The following is a 19,934-nucleotide window of genomic DNA, read 5'->3' on the forward strand; positions in this document are numbered from 1 at the left end:
TATGTTCACCCCATACCCAATATAACAATACTATGTTCACCCCATACCCAATATAACAATAATATGTTCACCCCATACCCAATATAACAATAATATGTTCACCCCATACCCAATATAACAATAATATGTTCACCCCATACCCAAAACTCTCTTCTTGTCATCCGTTTGAGGCATTCAGCCCAATAGGAGGCTTGATTAAAAACAGGAAGTCTATGACAAGGCCATGGTGGTCTCTTAGTCTCTCTCTCCCTCCCTTTCTTTCTCTGTCTCTCTCTCTCTTTCTTTCTTTCTCTCTATCTCTCTCTCGCTCTCGATTACTTTCTCTCTCTCTCTCTCTCTCTCTCTCTCTCTCTCTCTTTCTTTCTTTTTTGCCAGAAGCATCTATATTTTTGACAGACAGTGCACTGTATTCTATTGCAGAGTAAGGGAATGTTGACACTCCTTTGTTCTGGGCTGTTTTCACCTCCTGCTGGAGTTCCTGACAGCAGACAGTAGCTCATCAGCAGCCTACAGCACAATCCTAGAATAGCTGTTATTTCTGACAAACCAAATCATGGGGGCTCCCGAGTGGCGCAGAGGTCTAAGACACTGCATCTCAGTGCAAGAGGCGTCACTGCAGTACCTGGTTTGAATCCAGGCTGCATCACATCCGGCTGTGATTGGGAGTCCCATGGCCCAGCATTGGCCGTGGTAGGCCGTCATTGTAAATAAGAATTTGTTGTTATTTTATTTTTTTACATTTTTTACATTTTTAATTTCACCTTTATTTAACCAGGTAGGCAAGTTGAGAGCAAGTTCTCATTTCCAATTGCGACCTGGCCAAGATAAAGCAAAGCAGTTCGACACATACAACAACACAGAGTTACACATGGAGTAAAACAAACATACAGTCAATACAGTAGAAAAATAATAACTGACTTGCCTAGTTAAATAAAGGTAAAAAACAGCTAGTACCACATATGTCATGGCCTTGAGAGAGTTGGATGTTGTCTACACAGCAGACCAGCTCTGTGTGATTGTATGGATGGAAGGGAGATGGTTCAGTGAACCTAGCTCACGTCATGGGTAACCTTGCCTGAGATGTGAAGACTTGTGTTAGCTTCCCAAGCTAATGCCTTTATCTCAGAGGGATAACACAGTATTGTGGCACAAACCGAGTCAATACGCAAAATGGCAATCTGTGACATACAATGAAATGGCTAAGGAGGTGTATTTTAACCGGTGTTTTCTCTCTATGTTTATTGTCCAGGGTGCAAGGTGCGGAGAGGGGCTGCGGTTCCGTAACGTGTCCTGCTTTGTGTCGGACGGGTCTGGCCAGGGAGAGGGCAGTCTGGTGGATGATGAGCTGTGTGGAAACCTTGAGCCCTCGGTAGACGGCGACAAACAGATCACCCTGGAAGAACCCTGCACCTCGCCCTGTCCAGGTAATTAACTTACCTTGGCCTGCAATGACTGGGGATCCAGAGTCCTGGACAATGGACCCGGTCCCCAGATAAGAGGGCGATAAGATCTGGCCAGCAAAAACGCCTGCCCCTATAATCAGTAAAGATTCACCTCTGAGCATCCATCTAATCTACTATGGAGCTAGTTCAACGCAGCAATACAGTTACAATGTGTAGTTCTATCTGGTCCGAGGAAGCCCCTTGTCATTCGAGGTTCTATACCAACTACGCAGAGACATTTTGCTGTGCCTTTTAGGCTGAGCTGAGTTCACTACTGCCATTAAATCACATTTATGTGGTCCTAGCTGTGTTATATGCTATTCCAGCTCTCTCATAACATCTCTTAGGAGCAGTATCATTCTGACACTGACAGTAAGCACTAATGACAGGATGGTTAGATAATCAGAGGCTGGTGCTAGAGAGGATGCCTGCTACGGTGTGTCATTCTCTGTTCATAGTGATGTTGACTGACATTGTAGGGAATCCAGTGAGGTTTCTAAGATCTGATCATATGATTACATGATTTCTTTATCTCCAATGACTTGAAAGTGGCGATAACATTTTCTTTTCTGAGTTAAAAACCTTTCAGCGTCATACCTTTCAGAGAGTTGCTAGGGGAAAAAGTGCATCTGAAAACGACAAATGTGAACGTTATTTTTCCGGTACGCATTTCCTTTTTTGCCAGTGCCTGTGAATGACAGATCCAACATCCCGTTTTGACAGGTCCTGTGTAGCAGAAGTAGAGTTGTGACAAGCTCATGCAGCAGAAAATTGTGTGTGGTGTGTTAGGGCTGTGTGTGTGTGTGCGTGTCCAGGGCTGTGTGTGGTGTGTTAGGGCTGTGTGTGTGTGTGTGCGTGTCCAGGGCTGTAGATTTGTTTGTGGACACGTGTGTAGTCGTAGTCCATAGCTTTAATCTCCTGTGGTTTAGCTCAGGCAACCAGGACAGAGAGGGCAGGTACTTAATCCAAGTGTACACTCTCTCACCACATGAAACCCCACCAGACAACACCTCTCTTCCCCTCCTCTGCGTATCACAGCCCTGCCTCCCGTGCCTGATCGTAGCCCAGTCCATGGCCCCACCATGCCTGACGCCTGACACACAGAGGGCAGACAGAGGAATGTACTCTGATAATCATAAGGCGGATTAGGTCTCTTTGGAACTGACGGCTTTATGATGAATTAATATTTAGTCGTGTGCTCACTTCCTCCCTGCCACTACAATGGCATGAATGAATGACTGACCTATTTTAATGGGAAATGGCCTGTTTTCTGAGAACACCCTGATCCATGTTAGAATAGAGGATAATAAAAAATGAGATCTGGCTCTGTTGGGAAATATTTGAGGAGAGGTTTAATTTTTAGAAGTTGATTTTCTTAACTTTACCAGGAATCCTCTGAATTAGGTTAAAATTAGGTCTGAAGAAGTCTAAGAATTCTGCCTAGTGACAATCAGTGCGGGCATAGGATGACATCTAAACCAAATAAAAATTATATTCAAGTTTCCCATTATAATTATGTAGTGCCGGGGATTTTGTGACATGACCAGGATAATCTCTGCAGCCATGGTCAGGTTACATGGGTAACAGTAATGTCTCATATAGTTCTGTAAGTTCTCAACTGTGTACAACTAAATGTGTTGTAAATTGTGCACTGTGTTGTTCTGTACAGGTGACTGCTACCTGACTGACTGGACAGTGTGGAGCCCGTGTCAGCTGAGCTGTGTCAGTGGAGATGACCTGGGTTTCGGCTCAGTGCAGGTCAGATCCAGAGCCGTGCTGGCCCAGGAGCCAGAGAACCTACTGCAGTGTCCAGAACAGGAGTGGGAGGCCCGGCCCTGCACTGGTCAGTCTACGCACACACACACACACATTCACATAGAAACACACATATATACACATTCAAAAATACACACTTGCATTTGTTCCTTTATGATATTATATGAGCTATTTGTAGTCTGTACTGACCCATATCTCTCCTCCCACTACAGAGGGCCAGTGTTATGAGTAGTCTGTACTGACCCATATCTCTCCTCCCACTACAGAGGGCCAGTGTTATGAGTAGTCTGTACTGACCCATATCTCTCCTCCCACTACAGAGGGCCAGTGTTATGACTAGTCTGTACTGACCCATATCTCTCCTCCCACTACAGAGGGCCAGTGTTATGAGTAGTCTGTACTGACCCATATCTCTCCTCCCACTACAGAGGGCCAGTGTTATGAGTAGTCTGTACTGACCCATATCTCTCCTCCCACTACAGAGGGCCAGTGTTATGAGTAGTCTGTACTGACCCATATCTCTCCTCCCACTACAGAGGGCCAGTGTTATGAGTAGTCTGTACTGACCCATATCTCTCCTCCCACTACAGAGGGCCAGTGTTATGAGTAGTCTGTACTGACCAATATCTCTCCTCCCACTACAGAGGGCCAGTGTTATGAGTACAAGTGGATGACAGGAGCGTGGAGGAGCTCCTCTCGACTGGTCTGGTGTCAGAGATCTGATGGATTAAATGTCACAGGTATGTGTGTGCGTGCGTGTGTGTGTGTGTGTGTGTGTGTGTGCGTGTGTGTCTGTGTGTGTGTGCGTTTTTGCGTGAGTGTGCTGCTTATACCCCACCCTCCGTCAGAATGCAACCACCAACACTCCTTATTTTAATTAAACTAATCCCTTTATATATTTGCCTACTTCATATGCCGGTGAATAGAAGTCACTAAACCCTTCTCCAAGGACGAGAATTGAGTGGTATCCTACTGTAGCAAAATATTTGAATCTCTGCCTCTCAATTTAGTAGCTACATTATAATAACTTTTATAATAACTTTAACTGCATGAATGTGTGCGATGTGAATAAGCTCAGCAGCTCCAATGAATAGTACAATGCAGTTCTGCTGCAGTCAGCTGCCCAGCTCTCTCCAGGTCAGGTGTCTCTGTGGCTGATGATGATGAGGTGGATACGGTCATTTAAAACACTGTTTCTGCCTGTCGGAGCGAGTGACGTTAGTTCGTTCGTAGAAGAGAGAGATTGCTTTCTGAGCACTTCCTGACTGCTTGTCACTGTGGAGATGAGGCCGCGTGTGTGTGTGTATGCATTCCTGTGTGTATGCAGGCGTGCCATCGAGTGTGCGTGTGTATGTGTTAGTGTGTGTGTGTGTGTAGGAGGTGAGGAGGATTTAATCCTTGACGATGACGCATTTCAAATCTGCTGGCCGTCACACGTCAGCTTTAGGTCTGTGACTGCTACCTCTGCCTCGGTGGTGCACAGAGCTCAGAGGTTCTAGGTGAAGGGTTACAGTGTATGTGTCACTTATCATAAAGTATGTGTGTCTTATTCAGCAATGAATCCTCTGAGGAATGAATAACTAGCGATGAATCATCTGAGGAATTAATAACCAGCGATGAATCCTCTGAGGAATGATAAACCAGCGATGAATCATCTGAGGAATTAATAACCAGCAATGAATCCTCTGAGGAATGAATAATCAGCAATGAATCCTCTGAGGAATGAATAACCAGCGATGAATCCTCAGAGGAATGATAAACCACCGATGAATCATCTGAGGAATTAATAACCAGCAATGAATCATCTGAGGAATTAATAACCAGCAATGAATCATCTGAGGAATTAATAACCAGCAATGAATCCTCTGAGGAATGAATAACCAGCAATGAATCATCTGAGGAATGAATAACCAGCAATGAATCCTCAGAGGAATGATAAACCACCGATGAATCATCTGAGGAATTAATAACCAGCAATGAATCATCTGAGGAATGAATAACCAGCGATGAATCATCTGAGGAATGAATAACCAGCAATGAATCATCTGAGGAATGAATAACCAGCGATGAATCCTCAGAGGAATGAATAACCAGCATTGAATCCTCTGACGAATTAATAACCAGCGATGAATCCTTTGAGGAATGAATAACCAGCGATGAATCATCTGAGGAATTAATAACCAGCAATGAATCCTCTGAGGAATGATTAACCAGCGATGAATCATCTGAGGAATTAATAACCACTGACTAATAGCACTGACTTTGCTGACAACTTGTTTATTGTGGAAAAATGTCATACCTGACAGGTGTATAAAATCGAGCACACAGGCATGCAATCTCCACAGACATTGGCAGTGGAATGGCCTTACTGAAGAGCTCGGTGACTTTCAACGTGGCATCGTCATAGGATGCCACCTTCCAACAAGTCTGTTCGTCAAAATTTCTGTCCTGCTAGAGCTGCCCCGGTCAGTGCTGTTATTGTAAAGTGGAAACGTCCAGGAGCAACAATGTCTCAGCCGCGAGGTGGTAGGCCACACAAGCTTACAGAATGGGGACCGCCGAATGCTGAAGCACGTAGTGCATAAAAATCGTCTGCCTCTGGAAATGGGTTTCTATGGCTGAGCAGCCGCACACAGGCCTAAGACCACCATGCGCAATGCCAAGAGTCAGCTGGAGTGATGTAAAGCTTGCCGCCATTGGACACTGATGCAGTGGAAACGCGTTCTCTGGTGTGGTGAATCACGTTTCACCAACTGGCAGTCCGACAGACGAATCTGGGTTTGGCGGATGCCAGGAGAACACTACCTGCCCGAATCCATAGTGCCAACCTTAAAGGAATAATGTTCTGGGGCTGTTTGTCTTTGTTCGGGCTCCTTATTTCCAGTGAAGGGAAATCTTAACGCTACAGAATACAATGACATTATAGATGGTTCTATGTTTCCGTCTTTGTGGCAACAGCTTGGGGAAAGCCCTTTCCTGTTTCAGCATGACGCCGCCCTCGTGCAGAAAGCGAGGTCCATACAGAAATGGTTTGTCGAGATCGGTGTGGAAGAAGTTGACTGGCCTGACCTCAATCCCACCTTTGGGATGAATTGGTACGCCAACTGCGAGCCAGGCCTAATCTCCCAACATCTGTGCCCAACCTCAGTAATGCCCTTGTGGCTGAATGGAAGCAAGTCCCAGTAGTAATGTTAGTGGAAAGCCTTCCCAGAAGAGTGGAGGCTGTTACAGCACCAAAGGGGGACCAATTCTATATTAATGCCCATGATTTTGAAATGAGATGCTCAACAAGCAGGTGTCCACGTACTTTTGGCCATGTAGTGTATCTTAATATGAATGCACTGTGTGTCATTCTGGATACAACTAAAATAAGACTGAAATGTAAAAAAGTGGATGAAACATTTCTGTAAACTATGGCGAACTTATGATGTTTGGTGTGTAGACATACAGTATGACATTACAAATCAAATCTAACTTTTATTTTTAACATGCATTTATCTAGACAGCTAAATACACCTCACATTTGTTAGGTAGGTATGCATGAATCATGATATAGCCTGAATTCACACTCATCGTATATTAATGATGCTGTAGAACCTATGCCGAGGCATTCCACAGCCATACGCTCCAGATGGCATGCATATTATATCAAGTGGTTTTTTTGGCATATACCCTGCATTGCCTTGATGTAAACGCTTCTTTTCATGCCATGTGGCTTCCGCTTATGATTTGCATACGCTGTGTGTGTGTGTGTGTGTGTGTGTGTGTGTCCATGTGCATCACCATCATGAATATTCTAAACATCTTCTGATAGATTAGCAGTTTTCTGCCGACAGTATCATTTCTCTGAATAACTTGATGCATCCCGTCCAGGATTACTCTCTGAGTGTCGCTACACATGTATTTCTTGTGAAGTGGGATGTTGAAGTGAAGGCATTTAGCTAAGTGGTGGAAGTGGACCGTTGCTGACTGGTACATAACACTTGGCCTGGCAGCTCTCATTCTCTAAAGCTCCGGTACATATTGTAGAATGCCTGGTAAAAAGGTGCTGTTAAATCGAAGGAAGCACTGGAACCTTTTCAATCCTCCAATCACTGATGCACTGTGTAAGTCACTTAGGATAGAAGTTACATTTACTACGATCACAGACTTTACCCCTCCCTGGCTGCTGCGGTAACCCTGTTTCTTTCAGCCTGGTTACAGTGGTGCTGTTTAAACTCCTAATGACAAACCTGGTCCTGACTGCCACCTACAAAATTGCCATAGAAATCACACTTATCAGCAAGGAAAGGTTGTAGTAATGACTGAGCTGTGAATCTGTTCTAGTTCACTCCACCACCACTAACCATATCCCTCCTCTGTATAACCTTGGTCTAGTTGGTCTAGTTCCCTCCACTACACTACCATATCCTTCCTCTAGGTCTAGTTTGTCTAGTTCCCTCCACCACACTACCATATCCCTCCTCTAGGTGTAGTTTGTCTAGTTCCCTCCACTACACTACCATATCCCTCCTCTAGGTCTAGTTGGTCTAGTTCCCCTCCACTACACTACCATATCCCTCCTCTAGGTCTAGTTGGTCTAGTTTCCTCCACTACACTACCATATCCCTCCTCTAGGTGTAGTTTGTCTAGTTCCCTCCACTACACTACCATATCCCTCCTCTAGGTCTAGTTGGTCTAGTTCCCCTCCACTACACTACCATATCCCTCCTCTAGGTCTAGTTGGTCTAGTTCCCTCCACTACACTACCATATCCCTCCTATAGGTCTAGTTGGTCTAGTTCCCCTCCACTACACTACCATATCCCTCCTCTAGGTCTAGTTGGTCTAGTTCCCCTCCACTACACTACCATATCCCTCCTCTAGGTCTAGTTGGTCTAGTTCCCTCCCCTCCACTACACTACCATTTCCCTCCTCTAGGTGTAGTTGGTCTAGTTCCCTCCCCTCCACTACCATATCCCTCCTCTAGGTCTAGTTCCCTCCACTACATTACCATATCCCTCCTCTAGGCGTAGTTGGTCTAGTTCCCTCCACTACACTACCATATCCCTCCTCTAGGTGTAGTTTGTCTAGTTCCCTCCACTACACTACCACATCCCTCCTCTAGGTCTAGTTGGTTTAGTTCCCCTCCACTACACTACCATATCCCTCCTCTAGGTCTAGTTGGTCTAGTTTCCTCCACTACACTACCATATCCCTCCTCTAGGCGTAGTTGGTCTAGTTCCCTCCACTACACTACCATATCCCTCCTCTAAGTGTAGTTCATCTAGTGCCACTACAGTGTCCCTCCTCTTCTCTTCTGTACCCTTCTATTGTATATATTGATTTTCCCCAGGTTAGTTCAAATTAAAGCTGAGTGTGAAAGCTGTGAGCCCCTGTATTTTTGCCTAAAGGCAAAATCACTTAAAGGGATGAGTCCCAGGTTACGTCCTAAATGGCACCCTATTCCATATATACTGTTGTGCACTTATTTTCCCCAAGATCTGTAGAGCTCTCATCAAAAGTAGTGCAATATGTGTGAAATGAGGTGGCATTTAGGACACAGATTTGTTGTCCTTGGTATCTGAAGCATTAAAGCCCAGGTACTGTATCAGAATGAATGGTGCAGTGAAAGCATCAACTCACTACAGTACACACAACTCATCTGAGACCCAGAGAGCTCCGTCTGCTTCCTGTTTATCTAAGTATGTCTATCTGTACGCTTGCTCTCTGGGATGGTGCGTATGTGAGGTGTGTATCTGCTGAACCATGAATTAATAGGAGTGTGTTTTCGTCAGGGGTTTGGGGAGGAATTCTGAGCAGCTAGCTATCAGAGTGCTCTAATTACTGAATTATTGCAATATCAAAATATACTGCGAGGGGGGGGGGGTAATCAGAGAAATAAAGAGAGGGAGGGAGGAGAGGCATGTAGAATCTAAGGGAGTGAGAAAAAGGGAGAGCGGGAGAGAGAGTGCAAAACAGAGAAGAGGTGTGTAGTGTCTCTGATTCAAGTTGTCTGCAGCACAACAGTCTGAAGTGCAGCAACAAATACAGCGGTGAAAGCTAACAACCTGGGCCACGTGTCCGCTGCTGTGTGTGTCACAGGAGGTTGGTGGCACCTTAATTGGGAAGGACGGGCTCGTGGAAACGGCTGGAGCGGAATCAGTGGAATGGTATCAAATACATCAAATGCATAGTTTCATGTGTTTGATGCCATCCCATCCACTCCATTCCAGACATTATTATGACCCTTCCTCCACTGGTGTGGGTGTGTGTGTATGTGCTTATCTGCTTACATTAGCGCAAGTAAATGTACAGAATGCACCCTCTCTTCCATCCCCTCACTGCCCCAAACCCCTCCACATTGACACTTGCCCTCTGACCTCTACCCTACAGGTGGCTGCCCTATGACAGCCCAGCCCTTGGCAGACCGATCATGTGATCCAGCCTGCAACAAACCACGCTCCTTCTGCACAGAGGTGAGTCTGGAAACAGAAAGAGAGAGAGAGAGAGTCAGACAGACCCTGTGGGGATGACACCAGTCCATCTGGGTTAGTTGAGAAAACAGAGGAGGTAAAAAAGGATAGTGAAGAAGAAAGCAGCTGTTAGTCTCTGATGGTGTGCTCATGTCGTTGTTATGGTGTTCCTAGTACACGTGCAGATGAATGCCCCTGTACTTACTGTATTGCTACAGGGATCGTTGCATCTGCCGTGGCAGGAGCCTACTACATAAATGTACGTAAAATGACAACGCATGATCAACTATTTGACTATTTTATTTTTCAATTATACTTCCTCTTAACTAAACTCCCTCTCACATTATCAAGAGTCTCACAGGCAATCCCAGAACCAGTACAAATAACATAGAACATGTAACTTCAATGATTTTTTATTACATTTATTTAATTCTTAGTCTTATGTGAGCAAGAAATATCCCGGGATATACAGCCTGGTATTTGAAGTGTAGTCTGTCCCTCCTCAGGCTGAGAGCTTCCAGCATTTGTGTTCACTACAAACAGAGTCAATTTCCTGGAAACACCAGGGGACCAGTTAAATGGGTACACTAGGAGTGTGTGTGTGTGTGTGTGTGTGTGTGTGTGTGTGTGTGTGTGTGTGTGTTCTGACCCATGTCAGAACACATTAGAACCAGGACTCAGTTCTCTAGTCAGTGCTAGCTGAGGGGGCTGTGAGATAGCTACAACAACATGTCTAGCTGAATATGGCCCAAATGTGTCTGTTTGTGTAGTGTGTAGTGTCGGTCCAATGTCTCATAAGTTGAAAAAGAAGATTCCAGAGAATGTCCATACACACAAAAGCTTATCTCTCTCAAATGTTGTGCACAAATGTGATTACATTCTTGTTAGTGAGCATTTCCTCTTTGCCAGGATAATCCATCCACCTGACAGATGTGGTATATCAAGAAGCTGATCAAACATGATCATGATCATTACACAGGTGCAATTTGTGTTGGGGACAATAAAAGGCCACTCTAAAATGTGAAGTTTGGTCACACAACACAATGGGTGTCAAAAGTTTTTGAGGGAGTGTGCAATTGGCATGCTGACTGCAGGAATGTCCACCACAGCTGTTGCCAGATAGCTGGAATTTGGAGAATTTGGCAGTACATCCAAACGGCTTCACAACCACAGACCACGTGTATCCAAGCCGGCCCAGGACCTCCACGTCCGGCTTCTTCACCTGCTGGATGGTCTGAGACCAGCCACCCGGACAGTTGATGAAACTGTGGGTTTGCATAACCGAAGAATTTCTGCACAAACTGTCAGAAACCATCTCAGGGAAGCTCATCTGCGTGCTTGTTGTCCTTTCTAGGGTCTTGACCTGACTGCAGTTCGGTGTCTTAATCGTGGCGGTGCGGTTATGATATGGGCAGGCATAAGCTACAGACAATGAACACAATTGCATTTTATCGATGGTAATTTGAATGCACAGAGATACAGTGATGAGATCCTGAGGCAGGGGGTGTTGTGCCACTCATCTGCCGCCATCACCTCATATTTCAGCATGATAATGCACGGGCCCCATGTCTCAAGGATCTGTACACAGTTCCTAGAAGCTGAAAATGTCCCAGTTCATCCATGGCCCGCATACTCACTAGCCATGTCAACCATTGAGCATGTGTATGTGTGTGTCGGTGTGTGTCTGTTTGTGTGTGTCAGTGTGTTTGTGTGTGTGTGCATGCACATGCAGGTCTTGGTGTGTGTGTAAGCTGTGTGTGTCAGTGTGTTTGTGTGTGTGTGCATGCACATGCAGGTCTTGGTGTGTGTGTAAGCTGTTTGTGTCAGTGTGTTTGTGTGTGTGTGCATGCACATGCAGGTCTTGGTGTGTGTGTAAGCTGTGTGTGTCAGTGTGTTTGTGTGTGTGTGCATGCATATGCAGGTCTTGGTGTGTGTAAGCTGTGTGTGTCAGCCACAGACTCGGCAGTGTGTTGTTCAGCCCCATGCTGTAGAACCAGGCTGCATAACAAACCAGTGATAAGGCTGCATCCTCATCCTGCCCCTCTCTTTGTCTGCCACTTTGGTTATGTTAATCAGCCCTCCTGTTTCATGCCCTGTTCTTTCATCCGTCGACCGTGTGTGTGTGTGTGTGTGTGTGTGTGTGTGTGTGTGTGTGTGTGTGTGTGTGTGTGTGTGTGTGTGTGTGTGTTCAGCCGTACAGCCACTGATTGCATTGTGGGTATTTCTTCTCGGGGTGATTATCCTCCGGAGATTGCTGGGGAATAGGGGAGCCCCCCGCCAAGCAGGCAGATGAATGAACAGAGAGAGAGGGATGAGAGGAACAGAGCACCAGAAACCTCTGGGTTGGGCAGATGAATGAACAGAGAGAGAGGGATGAGAGAAACAGAGCACCAGAAACCTCTGGGTTGGGCAGATGAATGAACAGAGAGAGAGGGATGAGAGAAACAGAGCACCAGAAACCTCTGGGTTGGGCAGATGAATGAACAGAGAGAGAGGGATGAGAGAAACAGAGCACCAGAAACCTCTGGGTTGGGCAGATGAATGAACAGAGAGAGAGGGATGAGAGAAACAGAGCACCAGAAACCTCTGGGTTGGGCAGATGAATGAACAGAGAGAGAGGGATGAGAGAAACAGAGCACCAGAAACCTCTGGGTTGGGCAGATGAATGAACAGAGAGAGCGATGATAGAAAGAAGGAGACAGAGAAGAATAAGAGAAAGAGAGAAGGAACATGGGTTAACTTTGGGCTGGCTGTATACCCCAACCCAAACAGACCCCACCCTTTAAATCTCAAAGCATGAATTTCTGTCTGACCCCCCCCCCCCCTCTTTCAAAGCAGCAGTAGCATCACAAAGGGGTTTGAAACGTGCAATGGTTCATTTTAATACTGCCAAGATATGAGGCTGAGCTCAAGCTGAGGGATGATTCATTCAGTTACTCCTGAGAATATTTGATAAGAAATAACCTTACTTATTCAAATCCAACTTGATGCTTAACCAGGTCAGTAGCCTCCGACAGCTTTATTTGCTCTGCTAAAAGAGATGAAACTGACAAAAATGATTTCATATTGACCGTCTCTGACATGCCTGCTTAAGCAACCCCTTGATGTGCGAGTTCATTTCCCTTATACATGTGTGTTCCTCCCCTCTTCTCCTAGGCGGGTGTGTGTGGTTGCGATGAGGGCTACACGGAGGTGATGACATCAGACGGCCTGCTGGACCAGTGTACGGTGATCCCTGTGTTAGAGATCCCCACGGCAGGGGACAACAGGGCTGACGTGAAGACCATCAGGGCGGTCAGCCCCACACAGCCCTCCAACAGCCTGCCTGGCCGAGCTGGACGCACCTGGTTCCTACAGCCCTTCGGACCAGGTGCAATAAACAGACAGATTTACTCTAGCAATTTACGGGACAGTAGGGAACCATCCAAGAAATGTCTTAGTTGTTATTATGTGATATTGGCGAATCTTGTTAGAATATCGGCCTATATTTTGTAGAAAGTAAATGTGAACATATTCAGGAATTATAGCAGCATTTGCAGTAGAGCTACAAAAAGGTAACCATTCTGCATGGTGTCATTCCCGGTAGCGACATTGTTTTTGCACAAATCCCTTAACGACGTCAAGAGGTATATGAACAGAAGTCTCACGCCGTCCGTTTTCCCACATATTTAGGATTAGACCGAGAATTTCTCATCCTCAGAATATCCATCAATTCTACTCACGTCTGATGATGCGGTGGATCTTTATAGTCACAGACAAATGGAGGTACAATCCACCTATAATAATTTACACACAACAGATGATCAGGAAAACATGTGGTGTGCTGCTCTACTGCACAGGAATGGAGGTGCAGAGAAGCTGTTCACATTAGAGTCCAATGTGAGCTGTCACTGACGTTGGTCACTTGCCAGTGTGCTAAGTGTGTGTGTGGTGTGTCCTTCTCTACAGATGGTAAACTGAAGACATGGGTCTACGGTGTGGCAGCTGGAGCTTTTGTTCTACTCGTCTTTATAGTCTCCATGACCTTCCTAGCCTGGTAAGTTAACCTGTTTGATAGTTTGTGTATATCAGTCATCTGAATGTCACCTGTATTCTGTATGTCATCACTTATGTATGTATGTATGTATGTATGTATGTATGTAAGCACCTGTATGTACACTGAGTGTACAAAACATTAACCTCTACGAGATCTGTGACCCACCTCACGGGACGGTTGAGCTAACGTGCTCTAATGCGTTTAGCATGAGGTTGTAAGTAACAAGAACATTTCCCAGGGCATAGACATATCTGATATGGGCAGAAAGCTTAAATTCTTGTTAATCTAACTGCTCTGTCCCATTTACAGTAGCTATTACAGCGGAAGAATACCATGTTATTGTTTGAGGAGAGTGCACAGTTTTGAACTTGAAAAATGTATCAATAAACCAATTAGGCACATTTGGGCAGACTTGATACAGCATTTTGAACAGGAATGCAATTGCTCATTGGATCAGTCTAAAACTTTGCACATGCCATCTAGTGGCCAACACCAAAATTATGCCTAACCTGGAATAGTACATTGTGACGTTTCTCTTGCTTTTCAAAGATTATTAAAAAAAAAACATTCCTTTGTGTTGTCTTTTACCAGATCTAATGTGTTACATTCTCCCACATTCATTTCCACAAACTTCAGTGCTTCCTTTTAAATGGTATCAAGAATATGCATATCCTTGCTTCAGGTGGTTTTAAGGACATCTGCTCTTTCCATGTCAGACTGACCTTGTGAATCCAGGTGAAAGCTACAGTATTATCCCTCACTTGTTAAATCCACTTCAATCAGTGTAGGTGAAGGGGAGGAGACAGGTTAAATAATGATTTTAAGCCTTGAGACAATTTAGACATGGATTGTGTAGGTGTGCCATTCAGAGGGTGAATGGGTAAGACAAAAGATTTAAGTGCCTTTGAAAGGGTTATGGTAGTAGGTGCCAAGTGCACCGGTTTGTGTCACACTCAACAGTTTCCCGTGTGTACCGATAATGCTCCCCCCACCAAAAGACATCCAGCCAATTTGACACAACTGTGGGAAGTATTGGAGTCAACATGGGCCAGCATCCCTCTGGAAGGCTTTTGACACCTTGTAGAGTGCATTCTCGGGCGAATTGAGGCTGTTCTGAGTGCGAAAGTGTGGGGTGCAGCCCAATATTAGGAAGGTGTCCTTAATGTTTTGTGCACTCAGTGTATATTACTTCACGATCACATCAGCTTCATTTTTACCCATTCATTTTCATTTCAAATCATGTCATTACTTGTACTCTCCATTTTGCTTTTCTCTTTCCATCTATCCCCCCACCTTATCCGTTCACCCCCCCTCCTCTTCCGTTCAACCCCCCCCCCTCCTCCTCCGTGCACACCCCTCCTCTTCCGTGCACCTCCCCTCCTCCTCCGTGCACCCCCCCTCCTCCGTTCACCCCCCCCTCCTCCGTGCACCCCCCTCATCCGTTCATCCCCCCCTCCTCCGTGCACCCCTCCCCCCCTCCGTTCACCCCCCTCCTCCATCAGTCAGAGTATTACCCGTCTCTGTAACTGGAACCCTGACTGGTGCACTGATACAGTGGTCTGGAGAGGACAGAACGATCATACCATGGCTTATACGTGTCCTGACTGCCAGAATGAGGCACACGAACTAGAACAACAACATCAATATCAACAACAACAACCGCATCAGAATCATTATCAAGATCAACAACAATTACAACAACAAAAACATCAATATCAGCAACAAAATCAACAACAACCACCACCACCACCAGAACAAAATCAACACTGTCAGCAACAACCATATAATCAACAACATCAATATCAACAAGAAGCACCACAGCATCAACAACAAAACCATCATAAACAACAAAATCACCACCAACAACCACAACAACAACCACAAGGCATTGAAACACTCATAACTTAGAGGTCCTGACGTAATGGCGGCCCTCGCTGCAGTGTTCACACAAACTCCCCTACCCTCTGTCTTTCTCTCCTTCCCACATCTGCTGTCACATGTGCCTGTCCGACCAATCACATGGAGCTATTGATGGAGGTGAGCAGGAAGTCATCCCCTCAGGTCCCTCTGTTTAGACCTCTGACGACTCTGTGCTACTGGAGTTTGTTGAGTAGTCTTTAGAGCACCTCCATACATAAACATACTTCTGTACAGAATCCATTTTAGGAAGTCCCTTGGTTATTTGTTGAAGGACTTCATAATATGGATGCCACATATTTCTGGTTTCAGAGATGCAGAACATTGATCTCATAGTTACTCTATAAAATGACCAGCTTTCACTTTTAATAGCATACTGTCCTCTTGTGGCCAGATAGAAGAATCACTCATCACCATTATTCAATGATCCCCTCACCATTCCAGATAGAAGAATCACTCATCACCATTATTCATTGATCCCCTCACCATTCCAGCCTTTATTTGTTCCGTCCATTCCTCCCGGTCCATTTATGATGGACACATTCCACAACATATCTTATTTACATTTGATATATATATCACCCTGTGTTTTGTATGCAATGTTGTGATGTGTGATATATTAGAGCCTGCCCAGACATGCCATAGTGTTGTCATCATAATGTACCTATAGCTAACTGTCTACACTGTCTCTGTGTGCCATAGCCTAGTTTCCATTAAGGTGAGTGGGAACTGTTTGAGTGGGAACTGTTCTGGGCTGGGGAAAAAAGCTGCTTTCTGTACTGTGCTTGTCCCCCTCATCAGCTTCCTTTAGAGTTCAACCTCTCTCACACGTCTCAATATAAAAATGAATTACAGCAGCTGTTGAAATTTTCCATGAAGTGCTGCGTTATCGACTGCACCATCACTTCAATGCTAGGACAAGGGGCACTGAAATGTGCGTCTGAAATGTTCCTTACTACTGCTGTAACCAACAGATGTGTTGTTTTTCCTTCAAGGACAGTGGTAGTGTAAGAACAGAGTCATTGGCAATTTCAATATTGCCTTTTGCATGATGGTAGAACTGACCGTCTACTGAACGCATGGCCTTCAGCACAGTGATGCATGCAGCTCTTTACATGAGGCGACCAGTTTGAAAAGATAGCAGAGAGAGCTCTATGTATCAGGTGGGGGTAACTTAGCCATGATATGGATACGTCCTTCATTATTATGATGTCTAGGCCTACATATTAGGGCCATGGGTGTCTAAATGTTCTCTTCAAAAATGGAAATATAAAACATGTAATAACAATGCTTTCTGCCATTTTTATTTCCTAGTAAAAAGCCAAAGAAACCCCAGAGGAGACAGATGTATAACAACCGGCTCAAGCCCCTGACCCTGGCCTATGACGGAGACGCTGACATGTGAACCTCCTAATCTACCTGTGGCAGAATAATTTTACACTGACGTCATGAAGACTGTCGTCGTGGGATCAGACAGATTGGTTGTCATGGAGACCCACCTTTGACGGTTCTTCTCAGGCTACCAGTGGGCGTGGCTTAAAATATCTGGAACTCTGGGAAGACTTACATTATGTCACTGATTTATCAATAACAAAAAAAAAATGAAAGTCAGACAGAAATCGAACCATGTTTGTTCATTAGTAGCCTAGAATTTTCCTCCCTCAATATTTTTTATTTATTTAATTTTTGTATAATTTGTTTCACAAGAGCCTTCACAAACTCTATCTTCTTCTTAAGGAAGTCTGCCTTTGCTTATTTGCCATTCAGTACTTTTTCTGTCAAATAAAAACGCCTTTTGAAACAAAGGTTGTTGGAGAGGGCCCTGAAAAAACACAATGATTTTTGCTGCAAATGCATAAGTCCCTCCTTTGCTACAGGTGCTCTGTTGAAAATGAAATGAGAAATACTCAATGCTTTTTTTTACTTTTCCTGGAGAAAATTGCTGCCTCTATTTTTGTTCTGGACTGGATCCTTTTCCCTAAAAAATAAAACAAGAAGAAAGTGTCCTAATCTTGCAGAAATGCTGTCAACCTTTGTAGGAAATCTCTTTCTGCCTCTCCTTTTCTCCTCCGTTTTCAGGCGCAATATTGCACTATATTAGTGCAGCATGATATGTACTTATGTCTAGGAAGCTGCCTCTCTCAATACAAGATGATGTACAGTCTTGTGCTAGAAATGTCAAAAAGTAGACTTTTTTTCAAAAACAAAAACTCACCAACATTTGTTAAGAATATTTTGCTTATTTTGCTTCTTGTATGTGATATGATGGATGATAGGACGGACGATGCCATGTAAATATTATTTATTTTGTGGGCACCACTTTACCTTTGTAGTAGTATCTGTTTTCAACTGCACTTAATTGAGCTTGCCTGGCGCAATGGAGCCATTGGAATAGTCCCAAAAGTGCAAACCCCGCCCATCTGACACTCCAGGCCAGGCTCAATTAAATGCTCAAAGTGTTGGAACGAAAACAAATACTGTTTGAACCCAGGTCTGAACATGTCTCATTCTCTGCCTGACTGACTGACTTTATGTTTGTCTCCTGTCTCTTTCTCTGACTGTTGAAGGCTTATTATGGTTAATCATTGTTTTTCCATTTAATTTATTATCTTAATTCAACATCTCAAAGTGCACTGCAGGGAATCCGGATTCCGCATGGCAGAAAAATCATATTGCTCACACCGTAAAGAAGCTAATTCAAAGAGCTGTTGAATGTTCATCGAGACACAGCAGCAATTCTATTTGATGACGCTATTGAAAGGGTGCATTTTCACAGTGCAAGAGCAATGTGATTCCTTTTTCCTACTGCGAGTTTGAATGAATATGGTCTTAGTTGTTAAGACAGACAGAAGGGTGTGACTGGGTTTGTTCACAACGTCTTCTTTACCTTCTGTTACATCAGAAGAGAGAGGGTCCACTTTATATCTCGGTCTAATATCTACTGCTGTGTAACATCGTCAATCCTAACTAGAACAGCCTACTTGTATCCAAACTTCTTAGGCGTATTGCTATATACATATCATACGTGATCTCTCAACGCTCTTCATACTCAGTGTGGCTGTTACATCGGTTGAGAGATGAGTGTGACTACAATGTCTACATTAATCACTCACAGACACTTGTGCTTTGTTCGTTCTCCCTGCCTTGGTGCTATTCTATGATGGGTTATGTATTGCAAAAGCTAGATAGAATGTAGCCTAGGTAGCCACAATGACACTCCAAGGAATTCCAAGGAACAGATGCATCAAGGTCCTAGATGTCCCTCAAGCTTCTTATGCTAATGATGCAGTGACATATCTGAAGAGTCAGAGTCCTCTGTCTGAAAACAGGTTATATGCATAATATTGGCTGTGGCGGACTAGCAGTTGGTAGTGCAGACTGTTTATTCAATGGTATAGATGGACAAACCTCATGTAAAGGAAATGAATCTGTTACAAGCGTTCCACTCCCCAGAAAACAAAGAGGGTATTGAATCGTGGTAGTAGAGACAGACGGACAGACACATCATTGATCATTTTGAGGAGTCTGTTGCCAGCTAATCAAAGGAATGTTCACTTTTTTAAATGAGTTGTAAATAAATGACTGCATCATGTTTTTATTTAATCATTATTTATGTATTATATATAAATACGTTCATTTCTTTTTTTATTGCGCAGTGTTAAGTAAAAACCTCTCGAAGTGGGTGCGTGCGTGCGTGCGTGTGTGCGTGCGTGCGTGTGTGTGTGTGTGTGCATGTGTGTTTCTGCCTATGTGTGTGTAACGTTAATGATCTTTGCTAAAGCGATACTGATGATTACCTTGTTAAAACAAAGTTGCAGAGCTCTGTCCTTTTCCTACAGGTTGTTTATATGTATCTGACCAGTTGCTGATAATAAATAAGAAAAACAAAATAATTGTGTCATTAGCCTCTATGACAAGGCTCTCATCATGCAGTATGCACCCGTATTAAAAAGTGAATATGTTGTAATATCAGTCTATACCACTAGATGGAGCTAGAACACTATTTAAGATGTCATTCTGACCATTCTCTCCAGCTAGGTCTTTGAAAATATATGTCTCCCCTCTTCCAGCACAGAAGAAAATATAGATATAGAAACACTCAGCTGAAGACGGCAGATTCTGTGAGAAACTCAGACCCAGGACACACTTAGGTCAGAAAGAGCTATCCACACACACACACACAGAGACGTCAGACGACAGAAGGGGCTTTAGTGAAGTCTGAGCAACTGGAGCTATTCTACTGTACATTTCAAATCACACTCTCTCTGGCCTGGGCGATAGTGTGAAGATGTTTCTTAATCTTTAAGAG

At 44.3% G+C, this 19,934-nt stretch overlaps 1 protein-coding gene across 1 annotated transcript in view; it reads left to right on the forward strand.

Annotated features, from left to right (window-relative positions):
- LOC110489408 (thrombospondin type-1 domain-containing protein 7A) overlaps positions 1-19,509 on the forward strand; it is a 168,857-nt gene extending 149,348 nt beyond the window's left edge. Inside the window, exons 22-28 of the mRNA XM_036971022.2 lie at positions 1,250-1,424; positions 3,112-3,285; positions 3,863-3,958; positions 9,593-9,675; positions 12,829-13,042; positions 13,621-13,708; positions 16,940-19,509. Of these exons, the coding sequence (XP_036826917.1) occupies positions 1,250-1,424; positions 3,112-3,285; positions 3,863-3,958; positions 9,593-9,675; positions 12,829-13,042; positions 13,621-13,708; positions 16,940-17,030 (921 nt within the window). The 3' untranslated portion in view covers positions 17,031-19,509. The remainder of the gene's footprint in view (positions 1-1,249; positions 1,425-3,111; positions 3,286-3,862; positions 3,959-9,592; positions 9,676-12,828; positions 13,043-13,620; positions 13,709-16,939) is intronic.
- The last annotated feature ends 425 nt before the right edge of the window (positions 19,510-19,934 follow it).

This window comes from Oncorhynchus mykiss, chromosome 30, assembly GCF_057628025.1.
Source record: "Oncorhynchus mykiss isolate SJ-2025 chromosome 30, ASM5762802v1, whole genome shotgun sequence".
NCBI classification, from domain to species: domain Eukaryota; kingdom Metazoa; phylum Chordata; class Actinopteri; order Salmoniformes; family Salmonidae; genus Oncorhynchus; species Oncorhynchus mykiss.